This window comes from Mastacembelus armatus, chromosome 11, assembly GCF_900324485.2.
Source record: "Mastacembelus armatus chromosome 11, fMasArm1.2, whole genome shotgun sequence".
Lineage (NCBI taxonomy): Eukaryota > Metazoa > Chordata > Actinopteri > Synbranchiformes > Mastacembelidae > Mastacembelus > Mastacembelus armatus.
The window spans coordinates 20,952,532-20,973,396 of NC_046643.1; the positions used below are offsets into that span (position 1 = coordinate 20,952,532).

Genomic DNA, 20,865 nt, shown 5'->3' on the forward strand with positions numbered 1-20,865 from the left:
ATTTGTGTTCTGCATTTTAACCCAATTCCAAAGTGCACACACACAGCAGTGGACACACAGCAGTGGACACACACCCGGAGCAGTTGGGGGTCCGGTGCCTTGCTCAAGGGTCTCACCTCAGTCGTGGCATTGAAGGTGGACAGGGCGCGTAAGTACGTACAATTAGTCCAATCTGATAAAACTACAGCAGCAAAGTTTAATGCAGGAGTAATATTCCTCCAACGACACCACATATAACAGTAAAACAGGTGAGTTATTCAGCTGAATCTTACATTTTGCAGATAATGCGGCTTTTTAATTTGAAAAGTAATGACCGGACGCAGCGCGTTTTATTTTGAACTCCCCCGCCGGATGTTGGCTTTTAATTCCGGCTAGCTTAACACGTTTTGGCTTTAGCTTGAACTTCATGTGATAAACTCCTGACCACAATGAGACGGTTTGGGCGGCGCACAGCACGAAAAGAGGCGATGGACTGTTGTTCGGAAGTTTTAGACTTTTAGAAAGTCGTCGGTGTTGATTCCACCGAGGACGAATCGAGCCACACGGACCGAGCAAGAAGCAACTTCTGCCCGGACGCCAGACGTTGGAGCGGGGCTACGGCGGCGGAGGTCCGCGTTAAAACCAACAGCTTTTAGATTTGACAGACTGGATTAGTTGTTTGTTTCTCCACAATGCTTAAGCTTTGCCTACAGAGAGCTCTCAGACCGGCTCTGGAGAAGTTTCCCTCGGGACTGAAGCGGGCACCGGCGGCGGTGCCGATAGCGCCGAGGCTGCCGGGGATAGGGCAGCACACCCCGGGCTGCTGGATGGGAACACACGGGAGGAACGAGCCGTGGGAGCCGCTGAACTCCCCCAAGAGAGCCAAGGAGTTCATTTACCGGCTCCACCCGAAGGAGAGGACGTGTTTGCTGACGGAGCTGCAGAGTTTCGAGTCCATAGCCATTGCCCAAGGTAAGGACGAAACGGGTCAGAGGTGACGCCTGAGGAGTGACAGGTTACCTGCAGACACACATCATTAAAACACACCTGCAGACACAGGCAGGTTCACGTACCCGCATTGACAGATTCTGATACGCATCTTGTGTCTAAGGGATGACAGGTTTTCATTCATCCGTTCATCCTCAGCAGGTGATTTATTTCTTTCCTTTTTAAATGGAGAATGAATGAAAACCTGCAGACTCAAATGGCTCGTTTGAAGGAAGACCAGGTGCTGACTAATATTTAAGGGAAGCAGCAGGTGAGTTTGTGTTAGTGAGTCCATATCCCATCCAGAGACGTGTGTGAATCCAGAACCTGGTTCAGCTTATGGGTCTGTGCCGTAGACCTCCACTGTTGTCCAGAAACTATTGAAAACCCAGCAGGGAGCCACACCGCTGACCTGGCTCACATGGTTCTTCCTCACCAACAATGGGAGGCCCGTCTGTTTCCAAAAACCAGCTCCAGACCCTGAGAACGGCCGTCACTGTTTAGTGTGTGAAGCAGTGACGTGTTAAGGGGAATTGGATCCCAGATCACAGGACAATCCATTAACACATTCCTTCATTTTGGATTCTGGGAGTTATTTTGCAGGTTTGTGAGGATTGGAAACAAAGACTAGGAGGGACAGGAGGAGCAAAGAGGGAGAAGAAGAGGTGGGTGGTCAACCCTGGTCCTTCAGTGCTACTGCCCAACTATCCCTGCCCTTCCACCATCTGATTGGCTGGACACACCTGTTCCAGGTAATCAGCAGTGGGGCGTTCAGGGATAGTGTGAGAACATGCAGGACTGTGGCCCTCGAGGACCAGGGTTGGCCACCCCTGCTGTGGTATGGTGGATAAATCAGGAAGAGCAGCTTTAAAGGTGTTACCTGTCGAAGGCGGCTGTTTTAGTAGCATCAGGTGGTTGCTCTGGGAATTACAACCACATTGCCAAGATTGTTGGGTGTGAGCAGGGAGGGGAGTGTGTGTAGCATGTGTCATCCTGCTTGAGTCAGCAGAGGATACTTTGTTTGTTTTGAAATGTGGACCAGACCACAACCGCAGTGACTCATCTTGGACAGAAATAGTAAAATCAGATTTTTTTTCTCCGGAGTTGGAAGGACTGAGTAATGTCCTCGAGCGTCTCTGCCTAAGAAAAATCAGGATCGTATGTTTTTAGAAGTGTGAAAATGTTCAAGTTGGATTTAAGATGTGTAAGAACCAGGGAGGATGTTGGTCTCACTTTCACTTTAAGGCCTCTGCAGCCCCCCTCCCTGTGTGTCAGTATGGTCGGATCATGGTGAAATGCTGACACTGCTAAGATTGTAAAGTTTCATCCCTTTGTTGTTTAACACGTGCTCATTAGTGCTGTGCACCCAAACTGTTTATTTCAGGGCATTATGTAAGCTGTTTTCTTTATTTGTTTATTTAAAATAGTTTTCTATTTCTGGCTGCTAATCTGTGCGCCTCCTACACAACAGCATTTAATTTGGATTTAGAAATGCATGACCTGTAGCTCTGTTTTTACAAAAGGAATATTTCAGACTGGTTTTAGGTTCACACCCAGTCACTGGCAAATATTTCTCAGTAGAGCCTGAGATTTTATGTTGGAATGTAGCTTCTCTAGTTGCTGCACAGGCAATAAAACTTTTTATGGGAAAGATTGATTAAAACATTTAATTAAAATATGAGGAAGAAAAAATAATCAGATGAAATGACAGCACAGTTTGGGCTGAACATATTATGGCCTTCATGGTTCTCGCCCCAGTTGAGTCGGCTAGTTTTAAAAATCACACGCTTAGTTTTTAAATTCTTTTTCTTGTTAAGTAGCGTCGTCCAGCAGTTTTGTCCTCATCTGTGCAGTGTCCTGCACCGTTGGAACTAGTCTGACCACCATCCTTTTGGCCCATTGGTGATAGATCTTTGCTAAAACAATAACTGAATGTAAACCGACTTCTTAAGCTTCACACACAGGAGAAATCTAGTTTTCTGCTGTAATTGCAGTGAGGGAATAAAAGAAACCTACCGACTCAGCTACTCAGTGCTGGACTAACCCGATTACTCTCATTGTTAAATAGCTGCTGAATCTGCATTCACAGAATATGGAAATGTGGGTTTATTCTCCATTTCCTAAACCTAATTTAATGACACAGTGAGATGGTTTCTGCTGTTGGATTTATTTGTTAGAAGTGATCATCAGGATGGAGAAATAAAAATATGCTCGGAGGATTTTATAAAGTGTGTTTTTAAGCGAGATAGTGGTGGCGGGACAGTGAGTCGGTCTGACACCAGGCCGAGCTGCAGGCACAGTAACGCGTCCACGTTCAGCACGAGCTCAGTGGGAATGTAGCGCGAGGTCACGTTTAGCTGAGATTGTACACGTTGTGAAAGCCGAGGGTAGACCTTTGTCACAGCAGATGTTAACGTGAATAATGGATGTTCTCGGTTTAGGTCGGTGTCAGTCGCAGGACTCGGACTGTAGCTCCACACTCCAGCTTACAGCTCCAGACTGATACAACAGAAACAAGTATTGAAAATGTTCTGCTTCCTCGTTAAATGATCTACATTACCCAGCATAAGCTGGGACTGTTTAGTGTGTTGGTCACATTATTGTGTAGCAGATACCCACTAAGATCACAGCTGGTAGTTCAGCTCCAGGAGCAGGAAGAACAACAGAAATGAGAAGTTAAAAGCAGCAGCACCAACTCACTTAGAGAGTTTGCATTTTTAAAAATCCCAGCTCCACATTCGTCACCCTCAGCCAGTAAATTGAGAGTGAACTTGTCTGAAATGCCACAGTGCTAATACTTCGTTCCCACTAATGATGCTCCAGGGATGAGCTTGGTTCTCATACTACCGGACTGGGTCTGGATGCAGACAGCACATCATGAGCAGTGTAGAGAAGGGAAATGTATCCGTGCATCTTCTCTCCCCTTGGAAAGGCTGTTTGTATTTGCACGTATCTGACAGATGGAGCAAATGTAATGTGACACATGTAAAGTTCTCGTGTCACACTTTTCATCAAATCTGTTAAGAAGCCAGAAGACAACTGCTGTTGCAGTTTGCTTGAGCAAAGCACTGACATTTCTTTCCAAATGCATCTGTATCTGCAACACGCATCAGTATAATTTAAAAATTACTCAGTAACCCTGAGTAAGCTCAGCGATGCGTCACTTGGATGTGACGTGGCCTTTAAGATGAGGAAAACATTGTTAATGTACATGTGTTGACTTGAGCTCATTCTAATTTCCGGGTTCTTTGAAGCGTGGAAAGTAGTTTTAAATGAGCTTCATGAAGCAGGTTGGAAATGCAAACGTTTATAATCCTTCTCTGACGCGGTTGTCACAGTGTGTTGTGCAGCTGTAGAACGGTTCCTGAGGAGTCCATTAAAAATAAAAATGTTTATATCCCTTTCAACCCCTCTGTTGTTGAAGTTCCAGCATCCATACCTACTTATTTCGGTGATATTAGTGTCGTGGACTTACTGTTTGCTTGTCGCATCCTCCCAGCTGGACCGATGTCCCATTGAGTCCAATTAAAATGCACAAAGAAAGTGTGAGTCTGCTCCTGACAGCAGATAGTAAATGTGAGTAATAGCAGTGCTTTTCAGAGAATGTGGTTGGCTCCCATTCAGACGTGTTCCCCATGTAAATCTGGAATAGTAGTGGATCATGACACCACATAATTTGTGTTTCAAATACCTTTCACTGGAAGGACAGGGAGTGGAAATATGACCAGTGAGACCAGTGACCTGAAAACAAGCTATTTGTCATGATTATTAGGAATCACCAGCCTGAAACATGAGTGTTGGTTTCTGAAATTGGAAACTCGGCTTTCCAGAAATAAATGTCTTAAGCTCTGCGGCTCCCACATCAGCAGGTGTTTGCTGTTGGTTGTTATATAGATATTAATATACATCAGCTGTGATGCTGTGCTTCTTGATATTTTTTTTAGCCAAAGCTCATTGAGGGTAGAGTTTATTGAATTTAAAACTCAGGTTTTGCTTTTAACTTTTTCAGTTAACCAATTTTGCAAATAACAAAATGAAGGATCTGTTACTCCTGTTTCTGTGCCCTTTTCAAGAAGAGGGAATAATGAGCTGCTTGTGTCGAGTGTTGAGGAACAACAAGCTGGAAATGAGTTTCATGCCTGTGCACAAACAGCCTTTTTAGTTGCAGTTTAATTAAGCTGAGTAGCAGGAGGTATGCACCTTCTCACATGTTACTTACACGTAACACGTACGGGGAAGTCTGACCCAGAAGTCCAGTTTCTTCTCTGTTTAAAAAAAAATGGAAGCACCTATAGAAACCCAGCCCTAAGTCTCACCCTATTGTATTAATATAAAATAGTGCAGCTCAACATTTAATTTTATCACCTTGTATTCAGTGTAGACCATCAGTTTTCTTTATGTTAAGAGTTTAATGGATCCCCTGCCTAGACCCTTGTAATGATCCACCTGCACTGAACCCTGGGTGCACACAGTGACCCAGTATGGCCTGTTCACCTGCACTGCAGCCCTTTATCTTAAATTATTTCCCTGGTTTTTACAAGTGCTAAACCAGGAGCAAAATCAAATCACAAATAAAAGTTAAAGTCATCTAATGTGCAGATATGAGAACCCTCTTGAATTATTTATTGTGATCTTCTTTGCATCATGTCCTGGAGGTTTGACATTTATTCTCTGTGTTTCTGAGCAGAGAACCTTTCAGTCTGCGACTATAATAGGCCCCTTATATTAATACAGACAAACCTGCACTGATTAAATTATCATCCTGCAGAGTGCAGCTGCGTTGAGTCCTTTCAGATGATTGTTTGGTGCTGGATGAAGCGGAAGATGATCGACATTTCCAGTTTAACTGTCTTATTTTCCCTGCAGCTCAGTGTAATGAGTGAATAACCACATGTTGCCAAGAGGTTAAAAACAGATAAGTGCTTTTCCTGACCTTATTTCAATAATAAACCGTCAGTGTAGATAAGGAGGCGGCTGTTTATCCTGCCTGCACCTTAGGTATCCTGCTGCCACACACAGCAGAGTGAGATTCCAGTCACACAGTATCTGCAGGCAACCTGACAATCTTGCCAATTGTTGTGGAAGTGAGATAGCAGGGTGCTGGGAATGAAGCACTTATTTCTTCTGAGACCTGTGACAGATGAGCAACGTGTAGAGGAAATGGTGTGCGGCTTTGTGCAGCACCTGGGGAGGTTTGCATCTGATTGGAGGAAAAATTGATGCTCGACTGGCAGATGAATTAGCACTTCAAAGCCTGAGCTCCTTAAATCAGAGCCTGCCAGGTCAACGGCAGCGTGATGTCTCTTTCAGCTGAGCAGGAAGTGCTGCCTCATGCAGGGAGTCGGAGATGAGTCCTCTCTTCATCACAACGCTGGCAATTACATGAACAGAGAGATGGAGAAGAGCAGGCTGACACATCACAGAGAGCGAGCTGTGGAGACACAATCTGCTGTAAACAGACTCCGAACACTTTGAATTAAAATTTCCAGCGCAGATGAGCGTTTTGCTGTATTTAGGAAGTAAAAACACTTTAGTTCCTTAAGATTTTTATAGTAGATATTGGATATTATTTTAAATATTAGTGCATTAATGGTAATGATCTTGCTTTATGGTATTTCTCAGTGGTGCATGAGGCATTTACAGGGAACTATGTAAGTTTGTACGGTACCAGTCAAAGGTTTGGGCACACTTTTCCATGGAGTTGAATGAGAAAGTGTGTTCCCACTGTGTGCGTCAGGATCCCAGGCTGCACTGTAAGCAGATACAGCAGCTGGTGTATTTCTGAGAAAGCAGCTGCACAGTGAGGGGCTACCTGTTGTATCAAACCACACTTGTTAATCACAGAATCCACCAGAGTCACAGTCCAGCAGGACTACCTACCACGTCAGTCCCAGAGCTGGTTCAGGCGGTTTGTTATTGTGTGTGTTAAGAGGCTATAGTTGTGTATTTTACTGAGAATAGGCCTGAAGTGTACAGGGAGCTTGTGTCAGTCTTAGAGCCTCTATTTGCCAGAGCTGAACTCTGCCCGAGGTGTTGGGAGCTGAGGAAGCAAAAAGCTGAATGCCACGTTCTCAACGGCAGCTTAACCACCGGCGGCTCTGTGCTCTGTCAGAGCTGCTGTCCTCCTGTTAGACAGCAGTTATCTGTTGTGTTCCCCTGTTACGTATAAAAGCCTGTTATTTCAGTTTGACTGTAAATACAGACCCTGAGTAATGACAGGCCTTAAGCAGGTTATAAAAGCTCCAAGTCTCAAAACCTTTATTAAAGCTGCTTCACACTAAAATCCATGATTTATTTTTGAATTCTTTGTGAAAAGGCTTTTATTGTGACACATTTGTTGAGTTAGCATTAGCAGCATTTCTGAGAGAAGAAGAATCGTAATTCCGATGTTTGAGCACAGGCCACTGGTCATTGTGGATTCTGATCGACCCTGTTGTCCCTTAATTTCATGTAATAGTCAGTTATTAAACAGATTACCTGAGATAACAGGGTGAGGGGTTAGCGTGTGTGTGACAGAACAAGAGAAAGATGATGTGTATCCGTGCTGGAAAGACAATACATGATATTTATAGTCCAAGTTTAGTGTCGTTAACAGTAAAGTTACCAGTAGTCAACATCTTTACCACCAGTGTGGTGCTTCTTCTGACTGAAGGGGAGGAAGTCCTGCAGCCTGGCTGCAAAGACTCAAACCAGAAGAGGAGCTTAATGTCCAGGGTTTATTAAATCCCGATCAAACTTCAGCACAGTGTAATTTAATTGCATGTGACAATTTGTTGGTAAGTGAATACGGTTTTTGCACGTTGCATAAATATGAGGGATTGGTAGAGACAAACTCTGCTCGGCTTCATGTCTGTGGTTCTCTGCTGCTGCATAATTCATTACGATTGTAATGGAAAGAGCAGCAGAGGCTAATCTTCAGAGATTTAATGAGACGAGTCAGATTCCAGTGTCTCTGGACTCATCCAAACCGAAGACTCGGACGAGTGGGTGAAAACTGATTAGAAGTGAGGACAGTTTATATCAGTGTTCTTCAAAACTGGAAGTGACGCTGCTGATTTATTTTTACTCCACATGAAGATTTGGCGTCCAGGGGTTGGTGGTGGTGGAGCTGCCAGGTGGGCTGGACCATCTGTCTTGTGCCATTTTGACTTAATTCCTGGGGCAGTAAACATCTGTTTATATACTAATAACGATGGACCCGTGGTCTGAGAACTTTCTGTGAACAGATTTTTGTAGGAACATTTCTCACTTTGTCGTTCTCTGTTATTGAGAGCAGCCTGAAAAATGGAAAATCTGTTGATTTAAAATGAAATGCAGAGAAGGCAAGATAGTGCCAGTGTCTGAAACCACTGTGTGTAGGACCTGCAGCTAATGATTTAGTGATGTCTTCAAATGTTTTTGCCTAATCGACAGTAAAAGCCAAAGATGCTCTGTGGCATGAAACAGGGGAAAGCAGTAAATCTTCACATTGGAGAAGCTGAAATCAGAGAATATTTGACAGTTTTTGCATGAAAGATGACAAAAACAATTAATCAGTTCAACAACAGTCAATTTTTAATTTAGTTGACAAATTATTGCAGCTCTACGGGCTGAATCATTCAGCTCTGGATTTTGTTTGCAGCATGAGTTGTCAGTTTATTTTCACTTCATTATTCAGCCTGATTGTTTTCTGTTGGGCCTAACATGATCATTAGTGGCTGATGGGCTGTCGCTGTTCCGCTAATGTTTGTTGTTTTTTTTTTTTTTTGGGACTCAGATGCTGCTGAAGTGACTCTTGAAAACTTTCATGTTGAATGTAGAAAATATGCAGATGTCAGAGTTGTTGTTTGTGTCCTTCGCCACTTTCTGGGCTCCTCCCTGGTGCAGGGAGATCAGGATGTTTTTCACAGGATTTCTCTACTGGCTGAGTTTAACCTGCTGAAAAGGAGAAAAGTGGTCAGTGCTTCAGATTCTGCTGAAAGCTTTTCTATCATTCAGCACATTCTGTACAGATCCTCCCGTTTTCCATATTTCTACATATACATTCTACATATACACACATACAGTGTGTGAGGATGAATAAACATGAGTGGAGCAAACTGTTCCAGTTGTCTTTTTGCTACCGGGACATAATTCACTTGAAAATATGTCTGACATATTGCAACAGGTTAATTTGTGGTGTGTGAATTTTCTTTCATTTGTCCTGAATAAATGTGACTGAACAGGCCTTTTCTGTTCCGATGTGACAGAACAAATTTACATGTCGGAGTTCTGTGCGTTTCCTACACCCTTCAATGATTGTTAGGAACTTAGGAGTCGTTGCAGTGAACTTTGTGTTCTTGGTGTGTGTGTGTGTGTGTGTTGCAGACTGACGATGCAGCATCTGTCAGTGTACATTTATGTGCCCACACTAACAGCTTGTGTTTGATTTAGATGTAGTCACACACGGACACATGCCTGCTGTCATTATGTGCTTTATTAGGTTATTCTGCAGCAGGCTGAGGCACGTGGAGCTGTGACTCCTCTGCGTTGGCTCATCTGACTCTGGATCTGCAGCTTTTGGCAGTTTGTGTAGCGATATTCATTTTTGTCTGCGTCAGTCAGTCAGACCTATTTCTGGACATGTGTTCCCTCGAGCCGGAGTGTTTGTACTCACACTGCAGTCATTAGGCAGTCAGGGTGAAAATAGGTTACTCCCACAGCGTGGCCCGATATTTTCAGTGGAGCGTTTTAAATTCATTTTCTTCTGTCGGCTGCCACCCCGGCAGCTCTGAGGCACACCCGAAGGAAGTCTTTGGCTGGATGACAGACGGACATCCAAGTGTAGTTTGGCCTGAGTGTTTTGCCACAGGGAGACTTTATCCTGTTTTTCACCTGGAGTGGATGCAGCAGCACATCAGTGGTTTTCAGTTATTGCGTCTTTTCGTTTTGCCAGTTTTTTTTTTTTTTTTTTTTTTTTTTGTTGACTTCATCACTTTTCCCTCCTGTGTTCAGAGTCGCTCGTCCATCTTAATGCAGTGCAGTGTTTAACTGACTGGCAGAGAAAAAGCCCAATTGTTTTCCTCCATTACCTCTGCAGGAACGCAGGTGCATCAGTGTGCGGTGCCATTAAACTGTTGCAGAACAATATAAAGTGCAATCAAGTGCTGTAATTAGCATTTAGGTCACATGCTTCATGTGCGTCACAATTTCTGTTTCCATTGCACTTTATCTCATTTTGTTTTCCCACCTGTGCCAGTTTTTCTAAAACTCCCAGACCTCCCCTGTTTCATATGCAAATTGAAAATGTGCGTAAAAGCAGGTGGATGTTCCTTTATTTCCTCTCTCTCTCTGTTGGAGTTCAGGAGTGGCAGTGAGGGGAGGACTGCTCTGTCACATTCTCCTCCCAGTTTTATCTGCAGATCATACTGCACCTTTCTGCTGATGACGAGCTCGGCTGTTAAAAAAATCTCTCTGCTTCATAAATTCTCTACCAACATATACTTGCTTAATCTGTGAATCTAATGCAGTAACAGGCAAATATTGTTTGACCTCCCTGTGTTCAGTTATAGCATTAAACTCATTAAACCTCACTGGTGCTCTGACACACACACTAGTTGTTTTGCTGAAGAAGCAACTGAAAAGTTTTGTTCATTAGAGAAATGGAAAAGTGTCGAGATGAAATCGGGCACAGTCGCAGCCTTGGCCCAGATTTTCACATGGAGACGAGGTTTTCGGAGCCGAATACCAGCAGTTTGTAAGCGATGAATCTTTTATCGTTTCAGTAGCAAGGGCCTTTGATTTATGTCCTACACCTGCTCTGTTCAGCTCCAGCTCTAAAAACTGATGGAGCCTAATGTTGTGCTTCATAAGTAGATGGAGCGTCAGTGTCCAGTGTTTTTTAAAAAGATCTATGTTCTGCCGGAGGAATGAATCTGTGCTCATGATACGTTGAGTTAAAGGATTAGTTTTCCGATAACGTGTGAGTGGGAAACACTGTCACGTTATTAAATAATTCATCTGTGAGCTGATAAGATGTTTACATAAAGAATATTCCTACATGGTGATGTGGACTGAGGCAGCTTTACTTTGGTTTATATGTGTATGATCAGTGTTAGTTGTATGAGGCAGCGCTCACATCCTGTAGCTGCATCAGACAGAAAGGCCTGATAACACATGAAGTAGAATTTTATATATTTAGCTGAACATCATAAATTCTGTAGAGCAAACAACCTCCCCTGTGTTTACAGGCTCCAACTGGATAAAGACTCATTAAAACAAACCCCTGTTTATTGAGAGAAAATCTAAACAGATGTTTGCTTTCACTAGGTAGTAGATTCTTCTGCTTATTGAAGAAAACATAATCCTCTGCAGCGATGTTTGACTTCAGGAACATTATATTTCACAGCAGTGAGAGACCTTGTCGGCTGCAGAGGGGCTTAGAGGAGGATGTAAGATTTTTGCATTTTGTAAGTGGTGATGAATCCGATTCATCGGTGACCTGCAGGCTGGTCCAGAACTTTGTTTCTCATTAGAGGAGCCGATGGCGAATATTCAATCAGAAATGAAATTATCGTTGTTTCCAAAGCCTAAAAAGATTTAGGGCTTTTGAAAAAACCTTTGGGGCTTGAGCCTCGGAAGCCGCCCCGTGGCTCCGCCACTGTATGACAGACTACATTGGGACTGGTTTGAGTCAGGGAAGAAAAAAAACTCCCTACACGTGGCTGCAGTGGAAAAGTTGTGTATCAGCAGAGACGGACTCTGTGAGTAAATCAGGACTTTTCATGAAGCATTAAACGTCGGGCCAAGCTTCCTCTACACCGAAGATGAGAACAAGTGCAGCATGTGAGAACATCAGATCAGTTTTCCTTCAGGGTGGCCTGAAGCTGTGAGAAATACAGTGTCACTCTGATCCATATTTAATGAACAGAGCTAAAACAAAAAACTTTTCTTCTTCAGTGGATTAATGGACAGTTGACACCTCGAACTGTTTATCTTGATGGAACAGTAGTGGATGGAAACGTGCAGTTAACATGGATGTTGACTGGGTTTAAGCTGAAAGAGGAGCATGTTTTTGTTTGGTTCAGACGTAGCTTCCTGTTTAAATCTGAGCCTCAGGCATCACTTTCTTTGCCTTAATGGTGTCGTGCAAGAATTTCCAAAATAAAAGCCCCCCAGTAAGTGTAAAATCCTGGGTTACCTCCAGTAAACTGTGAGCAGAGGTGGAAGCATTTGAAGTACTTTATATACTGCTGGGTAGCTGACGTTAACTACCTTATATACTTCTAATTTGAAGTACTTTATATACTGCTGGGTAGCTGACATTAACTACCTTATATACTTCTAATTTGAAGTACTTTGTATACCGCTGGGTATCTTGGGAATTTCCCCCCAGGGATCAATAAAGTTTGATGATCAGTCTGTATTTTGTTGGATCCATCTGATTCTGAAAAGGAACTAAAGTTATCAGATAAATGTAGAACAGGAAAAAGTCCAAGGTTTGACTCTGACATGTAGTGAAGTCCAAGTATGAAGTAGCACAACATGGAAATAAATTAAAGTACTAATACCTCAGAATTGGACTTAATTGCAGTACTTTAGTAAATGCACTTAGTTACTTTCCACCAGTGCCTGTGTCTGGTTTTCCATCATGCTGATCCAGCAGCAGTGAAACATCCTGGTTTGTCCTGGTGTCACTGCCTGGATGAATGTTGTTGCTAAGCGATCGTGCTGTGAAATTTGTTGCCTGGCAACTTTATCTTAGTGAGCGTTCTATCAGGAAGTAGAACGAAGCACCAGTTCCTCATGTGAATCTGCAGATCTCTCTGATAGTCCGGCGTCATCAGAGGCTGTGATTTATAGGAAGGTGGTTTCTCTGCTGCTGGATCCTTCAGCCTTTGTGTGATTGTTTTTGTTTTTTTTATGGCAATAAATCAAAGTAAATAAAGGGGATTTATAGTAAATTGTGGTTTGAGTGGAAATGCATATAGCTTTTATTTTGTTTAGCCTCATTGAATGGAAGGTCTGGGACTGTTTATTTTTATTAATTTATCTTTTGATTGAGACACACACTAAACAGGTTAAACTCCTGGTTTCCAAACTTCTTTGAGTCAAAGGTGCCGTCGTTTAGAATAACTTACAAGTATCATCTCCAAGCGTTCCTTCCCCTATCTAACACCATTACATGTCATATGATTCAGCTTTTAAGACAGTTTAATCTATGAAATATAACAAAAGTAAAATGTTCATCACTTTATTTTAGCCAATTGTGATACAGATAATTGGCAAATTCTCAAGTAAGAAGCTAAAATCTATTGGCACTTGGCCCAGGTTTGCACAGGTTCAGTTCTTTAAAAGCATTTATTTCATTTCCCTCAACAAAGACCTTTAAATGTAATAAACTCCTACATTTCATTTACAAAGTCTTAAATATTCTACTAATATCACCCTAGGCTGCTGTAGGCTGTAAGTGTTTTGGGGCTATGAACCCCTGATATATAACAAGTGACCTTAAATACACAGGATGGTTTTAAATTGATTTTCCTTTAATTTTCAGTTTGTGTTAAATGAGGAATTATTGGTGCACACAGCTGGAAAGTGTTGAGATATAACAAATTCATCGTGGTAAATAGTCTGAGGCCAGTCTCTGCTGGTCTTTATTTTGAAAGATCAGTCTGGCTCCTTGTTTCTTCATGCACATTTTTGTCTGCACTGTTGGCAGACACACACACACGCACACACACGGGTCAGGAAGTGAGGGACTCTGCAGATTCATCCTTTGCTATAACTGACCTGTAACTGGCCTCTGTCCCAGAATGCACCACCTGCTCTAGTGACCTACTTATGTTGAGTCAGCTCTGTGTCTCCCCAGGGTGCTCGCCACCCGAGCCTCAGTGTGCTGCTGCTCTCTCACCATGTAAACACAACTCCTGTTACTGTGGGAACAGTTTTACTGGTGTTTGAGAGAGTTACTGGTGAGCTCTGACTCAGAGTGTAAATTAGTGAACATGAAGAGGCGACTGTGGCTGTGAGCTCAGCGTGAACAAACTGTGTGTGCTGCAGACACTCAGGTCAAACCTCAGCAGTTAACAAACCAACTTCTGATGTGTTTTGATGTTTTTTTTGTCTTCTCAGAGACCCTGGAGCCATCCCCGCCGACTGCAGCCCAGATCAGATATAGTGAGAGACTGTTTCTGACCACACACACACACACACACACCTTCTGTATGTTGGAAGTTTAATCTGTTAATAGGAGATAATCCAGTTTTTATCGATATTGTAGATAAAGTTGCTTGGTCACTGATGCACAAACAGTATAATTAGTTTAGTTGATTTTCGTCTCCCTCCATCAAATAACAGCTCAGTCTGAAGATCAGTGATAACCTCAGTTCAATAACTGACCTCTTCCTCAGACTCCACATCATATTAAAGCCCACATTTCACTCCCAGACTGTCATTTTCTAAACAGTACGGGAAAACGTTTGAAGCCAAGCAGGTTCTATATGGTTGAGGAAAATTTAATTGATTAATTTAGCCCTGACAGAGCCAATCCAGCTGTGAGACTTATTTAAAAGGTTCCTCAACCTTCAAATTAATGCCAGATTATCTGTTTAAATGTGTTGTTTCACCTGTTTCCTGCTTGTTTTTCTGCAGTTTTGTTCCACAACGCTATTCCCTTCATCGGCTTTGGTTTCCTTGACAATGCCATCATGATTGCAGCAGTAAGTGAAGTTATTTACACACTGATGAATCCCATTTCCGAGGAATTACTTGGCTGAGAAGCAAAACACAGATTTGATGAAATGTAATGGGATCTGAGCGAATGTTAAGTCTTGTTCTTGATTCTGCAGGGAACACAGATCGAGCTCTCCATCGGAGTCACTCTGGGCATCTCCACCATGGCTGGTAAGAACATACTGATGTGCTGTATGAATACATGATTATTTCAGGACATAGCAATGTGATTTGGCTCCTTTAGCAGCAGGAATAATTCCAGCTGCTAAAGCCACAGCAGATTTCTGAATGATCCATTCCAGTGGCGTAAAACCAGTGGCAGCAAAAGGCCGTGAATATTTTTCTGCCTCACATCAGAGAAACAACCCTGAAAAGCAGTTGTCACCAGCCGTTATGTGGAAGATGTTTTTATTCCTTATGCAGCTCTGGTGATGAAATATGTTGTTTTTCACTTGGCTCCACTAGAGCTTGTTGCAGTTTATTGCAACACGGCCTGCTGTCATCATGGCTACCGTTCAGAGTCTCAGTTTGGGTCTTTACTATACTGTGAAGCCCATAAAGGCACTGGAGCCTGCCTTTTCCCTTCTCCACCAGCAGACTGTCCCGTTTCCATGGATACCTGGCTGCAGTTTCCTCTGCAAAGTGCAAATCAGAGGCTGAAGACGGGCTCCGGATCAATACCGCTGCTACGATGCTTTTCTCCATCTTGACGCTGCCTTGTTTGTTTCATCATCGTTCAGCCCGCAGAGACGCTCAGCTGCTTTGCTGAGGCGTTCAGGGTGGTCGTCACAGTTTTCTTCGCCCAGCACTTTGCTGCCAGACACGATCTGTGTCAGGGGCTGCTGAAACGACCTGAGGCTGTATCTCCGTCTCACCTCTCCGTCTCTGTCAAGGAAACTCCGACTGAAGCCGTCCCCGTGGAGTTTTATCTCCCAGAACAAACGCATCCTCAGCATCCTTATGCTTTTTTACACACACACACACACAGTGAGAACAGATATATTTTACGCCATGTTGTTGTCAGCTGCCCCCTGTGAAAACTCAATCTGGAGTGTGATTTATTCATGACTGTCAGGTATAGAGGTATGACAATCTGTATATATCTCATCCTGAGTTGTCAACACAAAAGATCTTTTTACTTATTGGAGTAAAGACGTTAGCCAAGTGTTGCATCCTGAAACCTAATAACTGGCTGTTTTGCAGAACAGCCACGTTTCAGTTTGGTTCTAGACTTTGGCTGGGCCTGGTTTTGCTGTACTACTTGAATACCCTTCCACAGCTCTGCATTGTTGCTGTAGTACAGTAATCGCTGTGCAGCTGATTCTGCTGACAGTAAAACTAAAGAAGGCACAAGACAAAGGAGCTGACTGGAGTCTTGGTGGTTTTCCAGAGGTGCTCTTTGATCCGTAAAAACTTCCACACCTTCTTTCGCTCCTGCTGACTCTCCTCTTCTCCTTCTCTGCCTTGATCTGGGTGTCTCGTCTTGTGTGAGTGTGTGTCCTCGAGGTTTTTCCTCAAACGAGAAGAGGTTGGAGGAACGACACCTGCTGTGACAAGTCATTAATCCCATTAGGTTTTGAGCTTCAATCATCAATCAAAAGTTGGTGTTCGAACGTGTTTGTTGAGGGAACATCAGAAATCACATTGTGTGTGTTTTGTTTTTGCAGCTGCAGCTCTGGGGAACCTGGTTTCAGATTTGGCAGGTCTCGGGTAAGTTTCCTTCTGAACTGTCTGTTGCATGTTTACATTACATACATACTCACAGACACGTTGTCTATAGTTTATACCTTCAAACTAAACACAGTTAAAGGTTAAACTGTGTGTTCACTGGATCTTTGTGTTCTTGTGAGAACCAGAGTTCAATTTTATCTCAAATTTTAAATGAAAATACACTTAACGAAAAACAAAACCCAACAAATCAAGTTTTAGACCTGTTTTTTAAATGTGGTAGAACCTTCCCTATCTGTCTATTAAATTAAGATCTGCCATGGGAAATATTCACACAAGGTGTGTGTTGTGTGTGTAGTCTTGCAGGTTATGTGGAGGCTCTGGCTTCCAAACTGGGGATGCAGGTTCCAGACTTGACCCCAAAGCAGGTGGATATGTGGCAGAGCAGGCTCAGCTCTCACATGGTGAGATTCTGTAATTTGTCTTTTTATTATTATTAATATTAATAATCTATGCCTAGAGATTAAGTCTTAAGTGTGTGTGGTTAATTCCTATGTGCTAATCCAAGCATGTACAGTAGGTGAGGATGAAACTCAGGGAATGTAAAGGAGCAGAGAGGAATGTCTGCGTAGAGACGGTGCATCACAGAAAACATAACAAAATAACTCTAATCTGCTTTATTCCCTGAGGAACTGAGAAACTGAACAGAATGAGTTGGTTATAAAGAGCATGTTGTTCTTCTGTCGATGCTCCTGCAGGGTAAAGCCATCGGCGTGTCCATCGGATGTATTCTAGGAATGTTCCCGCTGCTTTTTCTGGATGATGAGAAGGAGACAGAAGCACAACCCTGCGGTGACACAGCGTCACACTCCTCATAACAAGCCACTACAGCTGCACAACAGCATCACACCTGCAGGCTGGAGACTGTGGATGCACAGACAGTTGGATGTTTCTCCGTAGTCTTGCTCAGACGCTGTTCACACTTCCTGTTTCTGATGATATTTAGCTCCAAAAACCTCTGCACTATTTTTAGCTTTGTCTGATGGACCAAACTGGAGTATTTTCACACAGTTTGCTCCGTCACAGCACAACGTGCCGTCTGTTGGCTCCATATGTCAGTTCAGCTCTTTTAAACAGGCTCATTTAAATCGGACGAGGGATTGTTTTTTTTTTTTTTGTTTTTTTTTAATTTGTTTAATTCGTGATCAAACCCTCTTTGATTGATTGGTGATAACTTTACTGAACATCACTCTGGCCACAGTAAATCTATATATTTTGATGAATTGAAAGCCCGATGGTCTCAACATAACTAAAAGCTGACAAATGAATTATTCAATTCTGTAAAGAAAAGAACAGAAACAAAGAAAAGAGGACACTGTTAGATTTCTCCCAGTGTAGTTCAACATTAGCCAACATAAGACACCATCACACTCCATCACAGACCTTAGATCCAAGTACTAAACTAAAGAGCCCGTGTGGCCGTCTCATTTTACCCCACATAGAGTAAAAACAGCCCCAGGGAGGTTCACACCATGTGGGAAAACAGGTTTTGTATTTGTTACTGGCAGAGATTCTCAGTAAAAGGATCTGCAGCTTTCCACACACCGTCCTCAAATAAGGGTGCTGCGTCGTCCCTCTTTTTATCCGTCTAGTCTTGAGAAATCCGAGCATGTGTTTGAACAACTTTTCCTTCCCTCTGTGGCTCAGTCCGGTGCATTGATGGGAGGGATTAATGGTGTTAAAGCTGCAGGATTTTGACTAATTAGCCGATTTGGTTCTCAGCGGGATTCGGTCTTGGATTTCTGTCTGTGTAGAAAGGCCTGTTGTGAATGTGCCTAAGTAGCTCCCAGGATGGGAAGCACCTGTGCCAGCTGATGTCTTTCCAAATGTCAGCTTTAGCTGCTGATCCACTACAGGGTATCAGGCAAGAGCCCCTTTGTTCCCACAGAGGACAGTTTTACCAGCTGCAGGTGTGACGGCACAAACGAACTGTAGATACTGACCAACACTTTGGGCGGTTAACACTATTTCATGAGTCTTTTGCTTTCTGATGTTTTTTTCTTTTTTCTTCATTAGACACTTTTATGTAAAACACTATTTGTTTAATTTGCTTCAAAAACAGCAAATGTTTCTCGTTGCTCAAGCTCAGACTGATGAAAACATCCGAACAGGAACATCATCATCATCTGCTACCTCGAGGAACATTTAGATGCAGCTCTGTAATCAGACTTTAGTTCCACCTCAGATGGATTAGAATGTGCAGAGAAGTTCTTCAGGTGTTTGGTGATGAATGAAGGAGGTGTTGTTTGGAAGATGAGGTTTTCAGTTTTGGGCTTTACACTGTTTGCTCTCCAAGACCTTTCTGTTTTCTGTCTCCACCATCTTTGTATTTTAGTTTTTGTTTTACCGTTTTCACTCCTTTCTCACACAGATGCTCGACTTGGATCAGCATCTGATTTGTTTTGTAACTTCAGATGATTGGGAGTTTATACAGTTTTACAGCACAAGTCAGTTTAGATATTTCAGTGTTTACTTATTTATACTTGTTTCATTTATTGTCTGTCTTTCTTTGTGGCTTCTCTCTCACACTCCAGCTTCCAGCACATATCCCAGGTCAGTGTCTGAAATCGCTCCCAGAAGTGCACTCTGTTCCTTTACAAAATGACAGTGCACTAATTGGATTAGTGCATTAAGGCTGCAACACACGTTTCTGATGACTAATATGTTAATGTGCATATAATCTTATTTTTAATTCTCTTTACAATGATATCAAACTAACTTCCTGTTATAATTGGAACCGCAGACTGTCTGCAGCCTTTAAATGTGTTAAGGACTAGATTCACCACTGAAACTGAAATGACTTTAATTGGGACTAAATTCTGACTGAAGGTAAAGTGATTGATCTGAACAAAGAAGCACTTCACTGTTGAGTGACTGACGGGTGATTTTGGACGCAGCCGGTGGACCACGCACATCCCTGTGTAGCACAAGTTGTTTCCTTAAGAGTTGATTATTTTTAGCGTTATTATATGGAGGAAGAATGGAGTTATTTTCAGGTCTGTGGAAGTTGATGAAGTGCTAAACCTTGAGGAAAATATTGTAATAATGGCTGTGATGTCTGCTGCTTTGAAATGTTTGTGCTGGGAGGAGAAATGTTGAGGACGAGGACAATCCTTAAGATGAAAAGGAAGTAAGAACAGTGGATTGGATAGAAGTTTGTCAGAAGCAGCTCAGACTGACTTGGTGTAAACAAATGCCTGAACAATATTTTAGTAATGATGTTTTTAATGTTTGGACTCAGCAGTGGAGGATGTGGAAGTTTCTGTGGATTAACTGGAAAAGCCTGGAGGAAATTTGGCTTTTTTTTTTGTTTATTACAGGGAGATTTGTTGTGAAGGATGAGGGCGAGCAATATAACTGTTTGCATCATGTGGTAGATTTGTCATTAGTTAGTAATTAAGGAATAATAATTGTTTTCTGGATGTTGTTTACAATGGACAACCTGAACTTGTATGTTTTTGTATCATCTCATGTTTTGAAGGTTTCCTTCAGGAATTTGTGCTCAGCATGTTTTTATTCCTTCCTGCTCTTGATGATGATATTTTACATAACTTCATGTTCTTAAGAACATTTTGACATTTTTTGAAGCATTTGAACAAAAGTGTGTAGTATTAGGTAAAGGAATGCTGTGCTCTGCTGCCATCTTGTGCACAGTCTGAAGCTGCAGCAGCGGTTGTGCACTGATACATGCATGTACTTTAAAATGATATTGCAGGACTGATTATACAATATATATGTGTGTTTTGCAACATGTACAATTTAAAATAAGAGAATAAATTTGGGAGTGTTTACCTCTGGCCCTGCAGGTGGCGCCGTCCTTCAGTGTCGTCTCATTCGTCACTGGCAGCTGATGTGCAGACTGAGGGAGGCTGATGTTGTTCTGGGCAGCTCTAAGGTCAGATTGTATCTTCCAATCACAAACAGCAGCTGCACATTTTTCAATCTTAGCACTTTGAATAATGTTCACAAACCAACTGGGTTTTGGTTGTTTCACCTGGGGGACACCTTATTTTTTTTCCTGTACTCTTTGTAGTTGTTGGAGCTCAAGTGGAAAAACCACTTTAATAACATTTAAATCTGAATCTAATGTCTGTGTGTGTTAGTCAGTACATATAGTCGGTAAAGTCCTGTGGTTTGGAGAGTTAAACTCTTAATAACTTCAGCCAATTTATTCTGGGATATGAAATGTTTTCAGGGGCTTTATGACCATGGACAGGACCAGTACAGACAGAACACCAGAGCCTCAGTATTGTTTCTGAACTGATATGTCTTTTCATGTCAAACAGAAAAGTCCACAGAAAATATCTGTCCTGTATCCTCTTAAACTTCCTAAATGTAGCAAAACAAAAAGGATAAAAACATCAGGTCAGATGTTCAGCTTTAGTTTGTAATACTTAAATATTTTTTAAAAAAGACTAAATGAATTATCCCCCCCCCCCCCCCCAATATCAGCTCCAACTGTTCCCAGTTCCAACCGGA

At 42.4% G+C, this 20,865-nt stretch overlaps 1 protein-coding gene across 1 annotated transcript; it reads left to right on the forward strand.

The window, feature by feature from the left end:
* The first annotated feature begins 379 nt into the window (after positions 1–379).
* Positions 380–20,183, forward strand: tmem65 (transmembrane protein 65). Its single transcript, XM_026300973.1, has 7 exons — positions 380–951; positions 14,059–14,103; positions 14,578–14,645; positions 14,775–14,829; positions 16,326–16,368; positions 16,685–16,790; positions 17,085–20,183. The coding sequence occupies exons 1-7, from the start codon at positions 672–674 to the stop codon at positions 17,202–17,204; spliced, it is 717 nt and encodes a 238-aa protein (XP_026156758.1). The 5' UTR covers positions 380–671; the 3' UTR covers positions 17,205–20,183.
* Positions 20,184–20,865: the final 682 nt, after the last annotated feature.

Excerpts from the sequence above, each read along its gene's own strand:
- tmem65 (XM_026300973.1), top strand. The coding sequence starts at position 672 with ATGCTTAAGCTTTGCCTACAGAGAGCTCTCAGACCGGCTCTGGAGAAG. Across the intron at positions 14,104-14,577 it reads TGCAGCCCAGATCAGATATA|TTTTGTTCCACAACGCTATT; the intron begins GTGAGAGACTGT and ends GTTTTTCTGCAG. Across the intron at positions 14,646-14,774 it reads ATGCCATCATGATTGCAGCA|GGAACACAGATCGAGCTCTC; the intron begins GTAAGTGAAGTT and ends TTGATTCTGCAG.